Here is a 14,871-nt window from a genome sequence, read left to right as displayed (position 1 = left end):
TTTTCTTTTTTTTTTTTTTATTCATCGATAAAGCGTGTCCAAGATTTTATCTCCGATGATCGAGAGCGATAACGGAAAGAAGCGGCGAGTAGTGGGTTTCTTTGGTAAGCGTATGGAAATTTGACAAATTTTTTTTTTCGAAGAAAAAGGAACGTCGTCAAGGAACGAAACGAAACGTTGCACGAATTTTTATTCCGTCTTTCAATTACATTTATTCCTTTCAACCATGTCATCTCTAATTGCATTACTTACTACGTTACGATTCGTCTTTTGATTCGTCTCACATTTCTTTTCTCTTTTGCATTCGTTTTTCGCTGATAATTCTTCCTCCTTTGATTTTTCGTTCCTCCTTTAATTTCTCTTATGCTCGGTACTCGAGCTTTTTTTTAAGAAGAAGAAGAAGAATAAGCGATTCCAAAGCGGGAGAATGGTCGAGGATGCATATGAGGAAAAAATTGTACAGACTTGGTTTTATTCTCTGCGAGACAAAGTATATGTTTTTTTTTTTTTTTTTTAAGCCAGTCAACAAGACATATAACATCTTTAAATCTACAATGGTTTCCAGTCCTGCTATTTTAATAACTAAAATTCCGGAACGGACGTAATATTCGTTTATTAGACGCGTGAGTATATTAAATAGTTATTAATTAATATAATAATTAAATATATATTAGAATTTCTCTCTCCCCTTTTTCTTCCTTTCCATATCTTTTACTCATCCATCTTATCGTATTTCCCTAAATATGATTAAATCCTAACGAGGTTTTCGCACGTTAATTCCAACTTCGGTTTCCCGACGATAATAATCGATACTAAAAAAAAAAAAAAAAAAAAAAAAAAAAAAAAAAAAAAAAAAAAAGAGAGTATTATCTTTTGCCAACAAAGATATAAAAGAAAATAAGAACGGAAATAAAATAAAACGAGGAATCTCTTCTATTTACAGATATATGCGATAGCACGCGAAACGAGCTGAATCTCATTTACCATCAAATCAAATGGAACAATTTACTACTGGATTGGACTAGGTCACGAATGAATCTTAACAAATAATAATGGAAAAGAAATCGATCTCGTTCACCGAATACCCCACGCGTTTCCATCACGAAACACGCAGGTCTTCCACCCCTCCCCTCCCCTCAGAAATCCTTTTTCTTATCCTTGTCAACAGCTAGCACGTTGTCGTGATAGCTGATCTCTTGGCCCGCGACAGCTGGATGAAGATAATGGGGTTCCACGTCGATCTTCTCTTTCACGTCCGAGTCCAAAACCATGGAATGATGAGGCCCTCGAAGCATCGTGGTCGTGTAATGCTGAGACTGTTGTTGTTGCTGCTGCTGCTGCTGTTGCTGCTGCTGTTGCTGCTGCTGTTTCCCGCTCGATTGATGTTGATGCTGGTGGAGGCGTTGATGAGAGTGTTGCTTCTCCTCCTCCTGCCCGTATTTGTCCAACAACTCCCTCAACTTGTCGAAATCGATGTCCTCGTCCAGCTTGGAGAACAGCTCTTTCGTCCCCAATTTGGCCGAGTCTTTCAACTGTTTGAAGTTCTGCATGAATCTCTCGTTAGCCTGGACACCGTCCCTGCTCGTGTTCTTGGAGAAGTTCAAGTTGGGATTCTCCAACAGATCGGGCATCTCGTGCACCACGTTCACGTTCTTGTCCAAACTTTCGTCTGTCAACGATTGCAGCAGAGTGTTGTAGTCCGGCTTGATACGGGAAGTTTCCATGCACGAGGTGCACGAACAATTGGTGATGATTTGGACCTTCTTCTGCATCGTGATAGGATTGTTCGTCTCATCCTTGCAGTCCAACGTGACCTGCGTTGTTGTTTTTTTTTTTTCTTTTTTAAGAGCAAAGTCTCGACGAAAAAAAAAAAAAAAGAAAAGAAAAAGAAATAGCGAGACATCCGATATCGGATATCGATATTTATATATATATTACCGTGTGCCAAACACTGTCCAACGGTTGACAGGAGTCGCAGTAAGGTCTGATCAGATCACCGGGGGCGGATGGCTCGCTGTGCGGCACCATGTATGAGAAACAAGCCCCCACGCAGACGTTGTTGTCCAATTCCTGGGAGGAGCACTGGGGCCACGTGACCACCTGCTTTATCTGGGTAGTCTGACACCAGCTGTGCTTGTCAGGATACAGCACGATGTTGTGAACCTTGAAACGAACGATAACAACGAGTTATAAACGTGGCGCCACGAGGGAAAGGGGAAGGGGGGGGGGAGGGAGGGAGGGGAAAGGAAAGAAGGAGGTAGCGTTCGAGCGAAACCGGAAATCGATCGATAAACCTTGTGCTCACGATGGGCGTGTAGAGTGGCCGCTCGAAGGAGGAACAGCGCGATCACCGCTGTCAGATGACACGTCGATCCCATGATCCCTGAAACAATAGAGGGAGAGAGAGGGTATCCGAATCTTTCCAGGTGAACGGGCGTCGCCGATAAATCAGTTGCCAGGTAAGAAGGAGAGTTTCCAAGGCGGAGAGAGAGTGTCCAACAACGGACTTTCTCCGTTCGCTTTCTGATCGTTCGCTCTTTCACGTTCGCGTGCAACGATCGAACGAAGGAATTTCGCGATTACGATTCGAGCCGCGGCGTGGATCGTGTGCACGTGTGCACGCATCGCGTTTATTCGCTGCTCCCCACCCCGAATGAATGAAAGTCCCTCGCTCTGCCTCTCGCTCTCTCTCTCTCTCTCTCTCTCTCTCTCTCTCTCTCTCTCTCTCTCTCTCTCTCGTGGCGAGGCTCAGCCGAGGTCTCAGGTTCGACGACCGTCTGAAATTACGTCACCGGGATTTGTCGTGGTGCCGCTTCTTCGTGCCCCTTGCTTCCTTTTTTTTTTTTCTCCTCGCGTGAATTTGTTCGTTCCTCGCGTGAATTTTGTTTAAAACGCGCGGCGCTGATGCGTCGTTATTATATAGGGATCCTCTCGTAAAACTCGTGACCATGGATATTTTTCTTTTTCTCTTTTTTTTTTTTTTCTCCCTCCTTCGAGGAAAACAGAAGGGTTTTATATATAATGGAAAGAGAGAGAGAGAGAGAGAGAGAGAGAGAGAGAGAGAGAGGGAAGGAAGGAAGCTACGACAACGAGATCGAGTTCATTCATAAATCGTTAAGGCTGATTCCCCGATTCGGAGGGGAAGAGCGGGATGCTCGAGTTTTAAGTCGCCGAGATTTTAAGATAACGGGATTCCATGTGGCCTGGCGGGATCAAACATCGTGGGGGAAAAACGAGACTTTCTCGTGATGATGTCCCGACCATAAATACCGGTGGATTTAGGCTACGAGGTTTGAATACGGGATGCATTTGTTCGGGGCGGTATGCGACATTTTTTTTCTTTCTTTTAAGGTCAGATCGAGAAAGCCGAGGCAAAGCGGTGGTGACGATGGTGGGGTTGGACGAGCGAAGCTTCGATTCGAATCTCAATTTTCACGAGTCGCGTGGAATCGAAGACGAGGAGATCGAGGAGAAATAAATCGATGGGACGAAGGAGCGTTCGATTACTCGAACGGTAAGCTGCTAAAGTGAAGCTTGCACGTTTTATTTTACCGCCAGGCGATCGGTAATGAAGCAATAATTCCGCGATAAAAGGGACGAAGAAGAATTACGGTATGCGTGTGTACGCGTGTGTGCGCGCGCGTGTGTGTGTATATATAAAGGCGGTGGAATCGATGGCGATGGGGGGGGAAAAAAAGCGTCAATCTCATCGTACGATCTTTCTTGATCTCTCTCGAGATGAGCACACGGGAACAAGTGGTACGAACGACGAGGTAAAAGGATGTGCAGGCCCAATTACCAGAGTTCGGCCCCTTTTTTGCCTCTCGAAAAATCTCGGATCCATTTCGGATCGTGGGGCATAGGGCCAACCTCCGTGCATCCCTCCCGGCCCTTCAGGAATTTACTTTGTCGTTGGACTCGCGAGTTGAATTCCTGACAACGGAAAGAATTCTCGTCTCCCTCCACCAACAATTGGTCGCCGGTATTTCCAGGAGGAGATCAACTTTTCGTTCCCCACCGATGCATTTCAATCTCGATCCCACACCGACCTTTTCTTATTCTACCCTCGGTTTCCTCTTTATCCATTTCTTCGTCCTCTTTCTCCGACCCGACCAATCTCTCTCTCTCTCTCTCTCTCTCTTCTTTCCATCGCTTCTTTATTCTCGCCCCCCCTTCCCCCTCCCTTTCTTCTTTCCATCTCTTTACAATTCCACTTCCAAGAAGCAACGTGGATTTAAGCAACGATTATTCCAAGTTTAATTTGTCAAGGTTGGCACGGGGGGGGGGGAGGGAGGAGAAGAGGGAAAAAGAAAAAAAGAAAAAAGGAAAGAGAAGAAAGGTCTCGAAGGACGCAGCAACCGATGACACCATCGAGTTCAAATTAGCTTAAAGATATGATAGGCGTGCGAAAATTAGAGCTCTCGGCTCGGATTCTTGTTGAATCACCCTGTACATGGCGAGGAGGGTAGGCGTTCGACTACAAGGCGTCCGGCCGCCCATCTCATTTCCACGAGCGGAGATTTGAATGACCGAGTAGGATACGACAGGGACGGACGCTTAATCCGAACGTTTAAAGATTTACAGATCGCGCGCGATCACCTGCGCCCCTCCCCTCCTTTCATCTCAAACTCGACGATCTTTCTCCACGATCCACCTCCTATAACACGCCGAACACATCAACGTTCGAATTCGATCTTCGTTTACTTCTTTTCCCCCGATCCATCATCATTTTTCTTCGCGATCCGTAACTCTTCCACAACTGTCTCGCAAACGCGATTTAACGAGACTTGCAGATGTAAATGGAGGAATAATTGGGGAGAGGGGAAGGGGGAGAGCGCGTGGAAAGAGACGGTGGAAAGAGAAGGATCGAGATAAATACGGCCCTGGCCGGGTCGCAGCCAGAAGTCGAAAGCTCTTTGTTGCTGCGCCACCTTCTCTTCTCGCCTCTAGGTCCGTGTCGGTGGCATGGAGGACCTCCGCTCCACCTCCTTCTCCACCTTCCTCCCAGTCCCGTTCCTTCGATTTGCTCGTGTCGTCGAGGGGCGAGGGACGAAGACAGGCTGGCGGTGGCCGTAGGCGAGACGGAGCGAGGCCGAGGAGCGGAGGCGGAAAGAGACGGGAGAGGGTCCTGCGCCCAGCCGCGAGATTAATTTGATTTTCAACCAAATTTGACGCGCCCCCAAGCCTAGGCGGCCGGCCACAAAGAGAGCCACGGGATCAGCCGTGTGTGCACGCCACGATATCCGCTCGCCTCTTCCCGCGGGACCTTTTAAAAAGCACGGGGATTAAAAACCCGAGTTCGACCCGAGCTTAACACCTACGAGAACGAGCCGGCCCGCGGACGTGACGTGCCGCGTTTCCAGGAAGCTTCTAATAGGAATTCATATTTCATATTCGGACTTTCTCTCCTCCGGCCGGAGAGAAGAAGAATTATGGTTCGGCAAACGAACCGAAGCGAACGCTTCGACTTGTCCAATCGAGAATATATGTACACACGCACACACACGTATGTGTGCCGATCGTTATTAAATAATCCGTGAGATTTCGTTGCTCGAAGCCCGTCGAAAATTGTGAAAATTTGAAAATGCGACGAGAGAGAGAGAGAGAGAGAGAGAGAGAGAGAAGAAGAGAGCGCGATCGAACCAAAGTTCGTACGGCCCTGATGGCCGAGGCACGCGAGATATTTTCATGATCTCTTTGCCGATGTGCCACCGCGTTGGTACTTAGACCGAGGCGAGGGAAAGAGAGTAAGCAGAGGAAGGGAAAGAGAGAAAGAGGAACGCTAGGAGTAAAATGGTTCGAGTCGTTCGACCAATGGTAACGTCGAGGAATAGAGGTATAGAGGAAGGTCGGAGAAACGGACTTGGTATCAAAGGACTAGAGCTGCTACTACTACTACTCGTACTCCTCGCAACGATCGCCTTCGCCAACGTGCCTTCGTCTCGAGCCATACCCATAAGTGGAAGAATGACTCGCTCGGTATCGCTCGAGTCGGCGTTTCTTATTTCTTTTCTATTCTCTATTCTCTATTTCTCTCCCGTTCGCGCGGAGAGCGAAGAGTGGATAGATACGCACGCGCAGACGTCCCCCTCCCCCCTCCCCCTCGCACGATCGTACGTTTTCTTCTATCGTGAAATCTTGCATCGGCCAAGGTCGATCGAAAGATCGAATACGCGATGGATCGGCGTATAATTTTCGCGATACGCGCTTCTTCCATTTTTAACGAGAAATCCCTGTCTATCTGCCGATTCGGTCTAGCCCCAATTTCGCATTTTGCGACCGTCCTTTTTCTCCTCTTTTTTTCCCCTCGCGATACGGTGCCGTGGCCGAGAACTAATAGGGAGGGCCGGCAGGATGAGGGTTCGGAAGGGGAGGGAAATAAAAAAGGGGGAGGGGGGAGGGCAGAACGCGCCAAAAGCGAGAGGGGGCGAGAGGAAGGCGGGCGAGATGGAGCGAGAGAAAGGATGGAGGAGGGTCGGAAGAAAAAGAAAAGAAATAAGTTTGCCAACAGCACCGGAGGAAGCCCCGAAAACACGCTGGACGTGTGGCGCCATCTCGGCTCCTTTTTTTTCTTCCTCCTTCTCCGCCACTCGCCGCGCACACCCCCCGATGCTTGTTCCTCGTGCTTTTGTTACCTCGCCCATACTAATTCTTCGCGAGCTGCACGGCGTGCCCGGAGTGCGTGGGGAGAAATCGGCGAGAGAGGGGGAACGGGCCCCGAGAATCGAGGTGGAAGGGGGGCCCCTGTGCATCGACCAGTGTCGGATTAAGCTGCTTTCGCACCCTCTTCGTACCTTCGATTAGATCGCAATTTTAAGCTCGCCGAAATTTCGACACACGCCCGTCGCGGTTCCTCGCTTTCCAACTCTCGATCGAGCGTTGCCAACCGTTTGCCCGCCCGAGTTCGAGTTTAACTTTAGACGTGCCGATTAAACCGAACGAGAGTCGTAGAGACCGCTCGAAATACGACACGGCCGACTCGGTGAGATTTCTTAACACCTCCGTGGTAGTTGAGCGAGCACGAGCTGCGCGAAACGATCGAGTCGAAGCTTCTTTTCTTTTCTTCCTTTTCCTTTTCTTCTTTCTTTTTTTTTTTTTTCTTCCTCCTTCCTCCCTCCCTCCCTCCCTCCCTCCCTCCCTCCCTCTCTCGCCGAGTCGTAAAGAGAGAATCACGCAGATGTAAACGCGACCGCTGAGCCGAGGAGAGGGGAGAGCAAAAAGAGGAAAGTGCTGGTGTGCGTACCGCCTTAAGAATTCTGTCTCGGTGTGGTAGCCCCCACGAGAGCGCGGACCACATACCTGCAAACGAACGTTCTTAAAAGGGAGGGCAGAGCCCAAGAACAGGTCGTTAAAATGTAATGACATTGTTGTTTTTAATGCTCGCCTCTTTAAAACGGGCCCTTTCGTCTTCCTCGAGCCTGCCCGCTACTAGCTCTTTCGTTCTCTCTTCCTATTTCTTTCCCGTTTTCCGATCCACCAGATGGAAAAAGTACCGATCCACACACCTCTCTCTCCGTTTCGTTTCCGTTTCAATTTCCCACCTTTCACCGATTCTATCCTCGAAAAAACGGATACGGATACGAATCGGGAGAGAGAGAGAGAGAGAGAGAGAGAGAGAGAGAGAGAGAGAGAGAGAGNGAGAGAGAGAGAGAGAGAGAGAGAGAGAGAGAGAGAGAGAGAGAGAGAGAGAGAGAGAGAGAGAGAGATCAAAAGCATCTCGATCTCGAAAATTTTCCTAAATCTTCCTTTTCTCCTTTAACGATCTCATCGCGATAATGGATAATAATAATCCGTTGCACGCGAGATGACACACGGTTACTTTCGTCGCTTTTGCGATCCTCGCCTCGTGACTATCGAGTATCGAGTATCCACGGACTTTTGCCCCTCCCTCCGAAAACCTTCGATTTTTCTCAGCTACACGTTGCGAGACGAGCGTCGTCCAGCATTCGTCGACGAATATATTTTTAAAAAAGAACGGGAAAAGAGATATCGCGCGCGCGTGATCGTCACGGTCAACCGGTGGATTCTTTTTGTGCAAGATAACCGCGCGCGGCTTGACGAAACAGTTTGAGGGGATATCGATGTTAAAAGGATACCGGCCACATTTTCTCCACTCCAATTACTCGAAAGGCGCGAATTACACGGGGCCGCGTTGGCGAGCGGTCCAATCTCTGCCTTACCTCTCGTAGCTTTTAAAAAATAAAGAATCGTAAAGCGTCGTAAAGAATCGTAAAGAATCGTAAGATGCAATTAACCGTGGACCATTCCCGGGAGAATGAGAGGCTGATTAATGATACTACGGCGATTTACGAGTCGTAATCGTAAACGCCTTTCGATGTAATGGATTCGATCTTCGTCGATCGGCGTGCGATTTGTTCGCGGGATTACAAATACAGTTTTCTTTCCACTCTCCCCAATTCCACTTCATCCCCAATTTTCGTACGAACGTTTCCAGTCCCCCCCGAGTATCAACAAAACTCGGTTGATCGGTTCGCGGGTCGAATCGTTATCATCTCGCGAGAACGTTTCGCGGGCGAGGAAGATATTTTTGGGCGAAATCGGTCTAATGGTGGCGAGTCGAGGCAAGTCGCAAAAGGTCTTCATTAGGGAAGGATCCGATGGCGAGTGTTGGCTACCGCGCAACAGTTTAGCTCGAAAGTTAAGCGTTGCGTCTAAGAAGAGCTATCATTAACTCGAGAATAGGGTCTGGTATTAGGATTAGTGGGCGAAACGTTTCGGATAGGGTGTTTCTCGACTATTTAACTGCCCGAGTCCCTGTCCCCTCGGCCACTTCTCGACGGTCGGTGATCGTAGCAACTTCTCTCCACGGCTCCACCTCGGCCACCGGACCACCGGAAAAGCTGATCCCGCGACGCGAGCCTATTATCCACGTTCCGTTCCACGTCCATCGTTCGATCCATCCATCCACTATCTCTCGATGACCTCTCCATGATATGACGGACGATAACGAAGAGATCGACGCGTCGTCGGATCGTGGGGATTCGTTCGTTACCGGACACTTGGTCGCTCTCCACCTCTCGTCGTTGCATCGATCTCGCGTCAATAATCGTGGAATAATATTCTCTTCCGCGCGTTCTCTCTTCTCGTACAGCGCGCACATCGCGCAGTAACTGTCTGGCGACTGATCTCGAGCCGCGGGCTAAGCAGCGCGGCGGCCAGCCTTCGCTTTTCCGAACAAACTGTCACTCACCTCCGTGTACGTTGCGAACTAAGCACCACTCTGGATATTTGCCGCGCGTTAAGAAGGCAAATCGGTAGGCAAACGGTAGGCCGATTCGCGGATAAATGGACGATCTCCGCGCGTCTCCGCGCGATTTTTCACTCGGTCCTCGGAACCCTCCCCTTCTCGGCCGGCCGGCGAAAACGAGCAGGGCGGAGGCGAGAAAGAGAGAGGGGGACGGGGGGAGGGATCCGATAGACAGAGAAATTTGACCAACGATTCGCCTTAGAAAAACACGGGGGATCCGATACGAGGTTGAGCCGAACCGAGCTGAGCTGAACACGAAACTGTGCTGCCGATCTCTCGTGTTCCGTTCTCCTCCTCCTCTCGCTCCACCTCCACCACCACCGGAGTCTCCTTCAGCTCCTCCTTCTACTCGGTACGTTTGGTTCCGCGCCGTTCCCGTTCCGTTCTCTCTCTCTCTCGTTCCCCCAGTTCCTCCAGGTATTCTCGTGGAAACAGAAAGAGAAAGGATCACTCACCGAACCGTGATGGAGAGGGGAGGAATCAACGGTAAGCAAGAGAGATCTTTGACTACCTCTCTACAACGACGACGTCGCGCGTACTGTAAAAAGCGAGATCGCCCGAGGCCTTACACCTCGAACCAGTAAAACTTGTACGCTAGTGTCCAAGTGCGCTCCATTCCTCCTCGATACTCTTACCTCGCTCCTCCCGACACCGACCGTACGATATATATTCTCGTCTCTCTCTCTCGTCTCTCAATCTCTCGTAATATCACCACGAGAACATCATCCACTCGTCGAGGCGAGTGCGATGAATTCGAGGAGGGAGTAGGTGGATAGGCGAGAGATACGACGACGACGATCATCATCATCATCATCATCATCGCATGGAACGGAAAGATCGAATCGATACAGCAAATTTATTTACGATAAATATTTCTCTTTCCCCTCCCTTCGATCGTTGCTCGATGCTACGTTGAATCGCGCAACTATCGCGACTCCCAACTGTATCGACTAGACCAATCGTCTTTGGTTTCAACGACACGCGTCGTCTCCAGCATCTTTCCATTTCGAAGGTCGGGCCGCAGTTCCTCCTCGCGCGTGTACGTCGCGTAACAAGCATTCAGAAACCGAAGAACGATTCGCGCAATTTCTCTCTCTGGATCCGCTCGGCGATTCAGAAGCAGAACCAGCTCCAGCTCCGGCTCCAGCTCGGTCCAGACGCTACACACGCTTGGTCACACTTGGTCGACGCTCACGTCGAGTCGACTTCTCACGGAAGGGGCGTTGTCGTTCAACGCGAGTTGACCGATTCGTTTAACGACGGGGCCCAAATCGTTGTTCAGGTATTCCCTGAATTGCAGGCATTTCGCTTTCGTGTTTATATCGTCGGAACTTCCCCAAATGATAAACCCATCGGCGCCGAGGTCCGTTAATTTTCGTAAAGTTGCCTCGAGGTCGGCCTGCGGAGGTTAAAAAATTCATTTTCGAGGGGAATTTTAATCGCTCGCCTCGTTACGCTCAAAGTTTCCGATTAAAAAAAATTTCTCTACGAAATTTGGAGAAATCGCTCACCCTGCTCAAATCCGTTTCCCTTCGATCCTGATATTTGTACCAGTAATAGGGTAGAACCTTCTTCTTTCCGCTCGTCGTCATTTGCCTCGCTATTCTCAACGCCTCCTTCACGCGGCCACCGACCAGGCCGACTCTTTCGCCGCTCGTCAGATTCCATCTCAAGTAAACGGACGGAAGGAGGACGTCTTCCGACTCGAACAGCCATGACATTCTGAATGGGGGAAGCAAACGATTTCTGGTTGGCTTATCTGGGGCCGATTAGATAACACCGTTGTAACTCCCTTTGGGACGGTTTAAAATTTTTCACCACGAACACGACTCTTGACACTGACCCACTTAACCACGACCATTGTACACGCGCTCACGGCCGAGAATTCGTAATCTCGTTATAATCTTAATAAATCTTTCTTTAAAAGAAAAGAAAAAAAAGAAGCAAAGTTTTCGAAATCGAGTGTCCAATTCTCGATCGAGAATTTCATTTATCGGGTATGGAATTTCGGTGTCGAGCGATCGGGATATAATAGTTGGAAAAAGTTTCCTCCTTTTCGTTACGTACTTATCGTTTTCCTGCACGGTGGTTGGGTCGCATTGGGCGTTCGGTTGTTTCGGTGTCAGATTGTAGCAATAAGGGTAAGCGTAGTATCCCCAATTGGCGGACGGCCTCATCCGTTTCGCGGCTTTCAACGTCTCCTCCATAAAAAGTTTCCCGTATTTCTCGAATCTTCGTTTCGCTTCCTGCTCCACCCTCTGATCGTCCCAGAACGGATGCTCGCGGCGAACTATGTCTACGGATAGATCCTTATAAGGCTGGAGGGAGGCCCAATTCTGTCTGAATATCGGCCTCCAACTTTCGAAATCGATCACCCCCACGCCGGGAAACCATTTGTCCGGGATCTGATTGATCAAGTGGTCCCGAAATACTTGGAGATGCTTGGTGAGATTGCCCAGTTGCGGGACACCGCCGTTCCTCGCCACCACGTTCCCTGGACAACGTTTCAAATTTTTCGTCAGTTTCCTTTCCTCTCCTCCTCCTCCTCCTCCTCCCTGTGATTTTTTTCGTAATCTGATACGCTCATGTGTGTGTGTGTGAGTGTGTGAGTGTGAGTGTGTGGGTGTGGGTGTGTTTGTATATATTATTGTTTACCGTTCGGGTCTTTCAGCAACGCCGGGAACATTCCAGGGTCGTAAAGGATCGCGATCTTTTCGCCCCGAAACTTATCCATCCAGTTCTGTAGGATACCATATTTCTCCGATACTTCTTCGAAGCGTAGCCCGTATTTATGGCACATAAAGGTGGGCACGTTCCAGTAAACGTTGAACTCCCGTTCGGTTTTGTTGTTGTCGTTGGGGGTGCCCGGTACGAAGCTGACAGAAGAGAAACGAGGTGTTAGCGAAACTCGAGAGAGTCGAGGCCAATGACACGAATTAGATAAGATATTTTCAGACCTGAACTTGAACGCTTTACGAGTATTTCAGGAGTTGCAGGGATGCGCTTGCCAACATTCGCGTTCTCTTTTTTTTTTTTTACTTTTTTTGCTTTCTATTATTTTTTTTTCTCCCTCCCTCTCTCCCTCCCTCTCTCTCTCTCTCCGTTTAAAGAAAAGGGAAACGTGCCTATGCCAATCCTGCCTCTTTGAAGACACGTGTCTCCAATTTATTCTTTATTCAAACGTTTTTTACGTTTCTTCTTTAAATTAAATACAAAGGGAACGGACGAATTTGATTGTTCGCAAGGCATCTCAACGATTAAGTATGTGTTGTATGTATGTACCCGAGTAATAACGCGTTTATCCGAAGTACAGGGGCTAGCATTAGCAACACTCCAATTATCATCTCTTCCGTGATCACGAGAGGCCGAGACGTCGCACCGATGATCGCGTTATTGCGTGTTCGAGGAAGCGTAATATCTCGGCGTGCGTGCGAATCACCCTGCTTACTTATCGATTTATCCTATACCGCCAGATAAGATTAAACGATTTTCACGAGATCCACTCGCCAGTGGTCTTCGTGAATAAACAACGTCAACGACGATGTTACAACAGCAGCACGACTGAATTCCGCTCGATTTCAGGCCACTATTTATTCCACATCGTGTGTCTCGTATTCCCCACCTACGTGTTCGTCAAGCGCTTCGTGCTGTTATCTGCTCCGGGTATTGTTCGGTGATTTCTCGTTTCCGTTTTTCCCTTTCTTTCCTTCTTTTTCCCCTCCCCCTCTTTTTTCTTCTTATTAAAGGGCATGCATTGCGCGTTCGTGGAACGATCAGAGGGAATATTGGGAATATACTTATCTGATCAAGGATCATTGTCGAAAGCCTTCGTCGAAGGATGGCCAACGGTATTTCCCTCATCATGCATTTGGAAATTCAATCGTCAACCCTGTCACGATCGCCCGTATTTTCCAATTTACCATACTTTTTTCAAGGATCGTCTTACGCATTTATCACAACCGAAATTGTATTAATCTTTCTAATCGATTAGACCATCTTCCGTTCTTCGTATATATATATTTAATTTTCTGAAAGGACTGATAAGGACTCGGTGTTTCTTAAAACGTGATTCCATAATGATTTTTATTATGGTAAAAAAGTTTGATGATAAGAGTGTTTGAAATATTAGTGTTTTCATTAATGTAATTGAACAATGCTTCTTTAAAATTAATTTAATAGATAGGAATAAGATTATTTATTCTGTTAACCGTGTTATGATATCAAACGATATAAGGATGCGGGTATTTTCACGTTATTCCTGAATTATCTTTATTTTATTTTTATTTTTTTTTTTTCTACATTTTGCAATCGTATTGAATCTAATAAACGTTATCGAGGGAAAAAAATGCATTTAACGAAGGACGCGTCCTTATTTCGATGTATTAAGCTTATCAATGGGAAATTAAATATTAATTTTCTCTGTGATTATTTAAAGGCCAAACTTAAAATTGATTGTCTCCTCGTGCAAATAGTATTTATCGAGTTTGGAGGTGATCAATAATATGTCCTCTTAATCTTAATGGCCGAATCGATTAGACGAAACGTATTACAAGGATATTTAATTTTTTTTCGTGAATTCCTTTTTACACGTTTATAGATAGATAATAACATGATAACGACCAAGGTAACAATAAATTCCACTTTTCGCCATGCGAATTTTGTAAATAAAGATAAAACATTCATTATTTTTTTTTGTTACCTGTAAAGATAATTCAAAAAAATAAATTTTTCATTAAGGACAAATAATACTATTGATAGGAAAAAAAAAAAAATCAAATCGAATGGAAGAAAAAATTATGAATATAAGGGAAATTTCACACCGAGTTCACCTGGAGTTATTTTATATTCGATCAATAAATTTTCTACTACGAGGTTATACGATTAGAGACAACATTTTTCCTACTTGTCAATAGTTTACGCAATCATTGTTTACTCGTGTGCATATTAAAGGGTACATTATGAAGCAATTCATGTCAACATTTCCAGATACGATACACATGTAGAATTTTATCGAGAATCAAAGTTCGATAAATAATTAAATCTTTTTTATTAATCAACATTTGAAATTCAAATTGTATCAAAATGAATAACATAGATAATTAGTTAGTATCCACTGTTTTTAATCACAGGGTTTTCATTTTATCGTTTTACACCTTTTTTTATCTTGAAAAGGCCTTGCGTGTCGGTTGTATGTTAAATATTGATTTGCAACAACTGTTATAAAGACCTCGACTCGTATCAACGTTTTCGTTAAATGAATATAATATTCGTCGCGTCGGTTGAAAATTGTTATAAGAAAACGGAAAGAAATTAACCGCGTTTCCCCAAAAACTTTAAATTATTTGGAACGCAGATTGTAAAAGATATACATTTCAATAAAGTTTATATTTGAACAACATAAATTATTTTTGATGTCGTGTTGGTGGGCCACCGTTAAAATTTTCTTTAATGACATTCCTTAAAAACTGGTTTCTTTCTGTACCTTCTCAGCTTTATCGCTGTCTAATCGGTACCGGAAGCGGATCTTTTGTTACCTGCAACCACGTATTTCGAAAGTGCCGAAAATGAAAACTAAATGATAAAAAAAAAAAAAAAAAAAAAAA

At 46.5% G+C, this 14,871-nt stretch overlaps 1 protein-coding gene across 5 annotated transcripts; it reads right to left on the bottom strand.

Moving 5' to 3' along the window:
• Window positions 1-172: 172 nt before the first annotated feature.
• Window positions 173-12,886, bottom strand: LOC122711280 (ras-interacting protein RIP3-like). Of its 5 annotated transcripts, none has more exons than XR_006346069.1 (6): window positions 12,551-12,886; window positions 11,924-12,144; window positions 11,336-11,762; window positions 10,780-10,990; window positions 9,212-10,667; window positions 2,035-2,163 (listed from the first exon to the last, which is right to left on the bottom strand). XR_006346069.1 is itself a non-coding variant. In XM_043929877.1 (4 exons), the coding sequence occupies exons 2-4, from the start codon at window positions 2,376-2,378 to the stop codon at window positions 1,137-1,139; spliced, it is 987 nt and encodes a 328-aa protein (XP_043785812.1). In that variant the 5' UTR covers window positions 2,379-2,383; window positions 9,212-10,437; the 3' UTR covers window positions 173-1,136. The 5 variants fall into 5 exon arrangements, 3 of the variants coding, with proteins under 3 accessions (XP_043785812.1, XP_043785815.1, XP_043785813.1); XR_006346070.1 differs by lacking the exon at window positions 12,551-12,886 and adding an exon at window positions 12,226-12,539; XM_043929877.1 differs by lacking the exons at window positions 10,780-10,990; window positions 11,336-11,762; window positions 11,924-12,144; window positions 12,551-12,886 and adding exons at window positions 173-1,814; window positions 2,295-2,383 and having other exon boundaries at window positions 1,939-2,163; window positions 9,212-10,437.
• Between the last annotated feature and the right edge of the window lie 1,985 nt (window positions 12,887-14,871).

This window comes from Apis laboriosa, unplaced genomic scaffold (genome assembly GCF_014066325.1).
Source record: "Apis laboriosa isolate Shangri-la unplaced genomic scaffold, ASM1406632v1 scaffold16_cov148, whole genome shotgun sequence".
NCBI classification, from domain to species: Eukaryota; Metazoa; Arthropoda; class Insecta; order Hymenoptera; family Apidae; genus Apis; species Apis laboriosa.
Note: the sequence above shows the minus strand (reverse complement) of the source record. Positions and strands in the feature narration are given on the sequence as shown.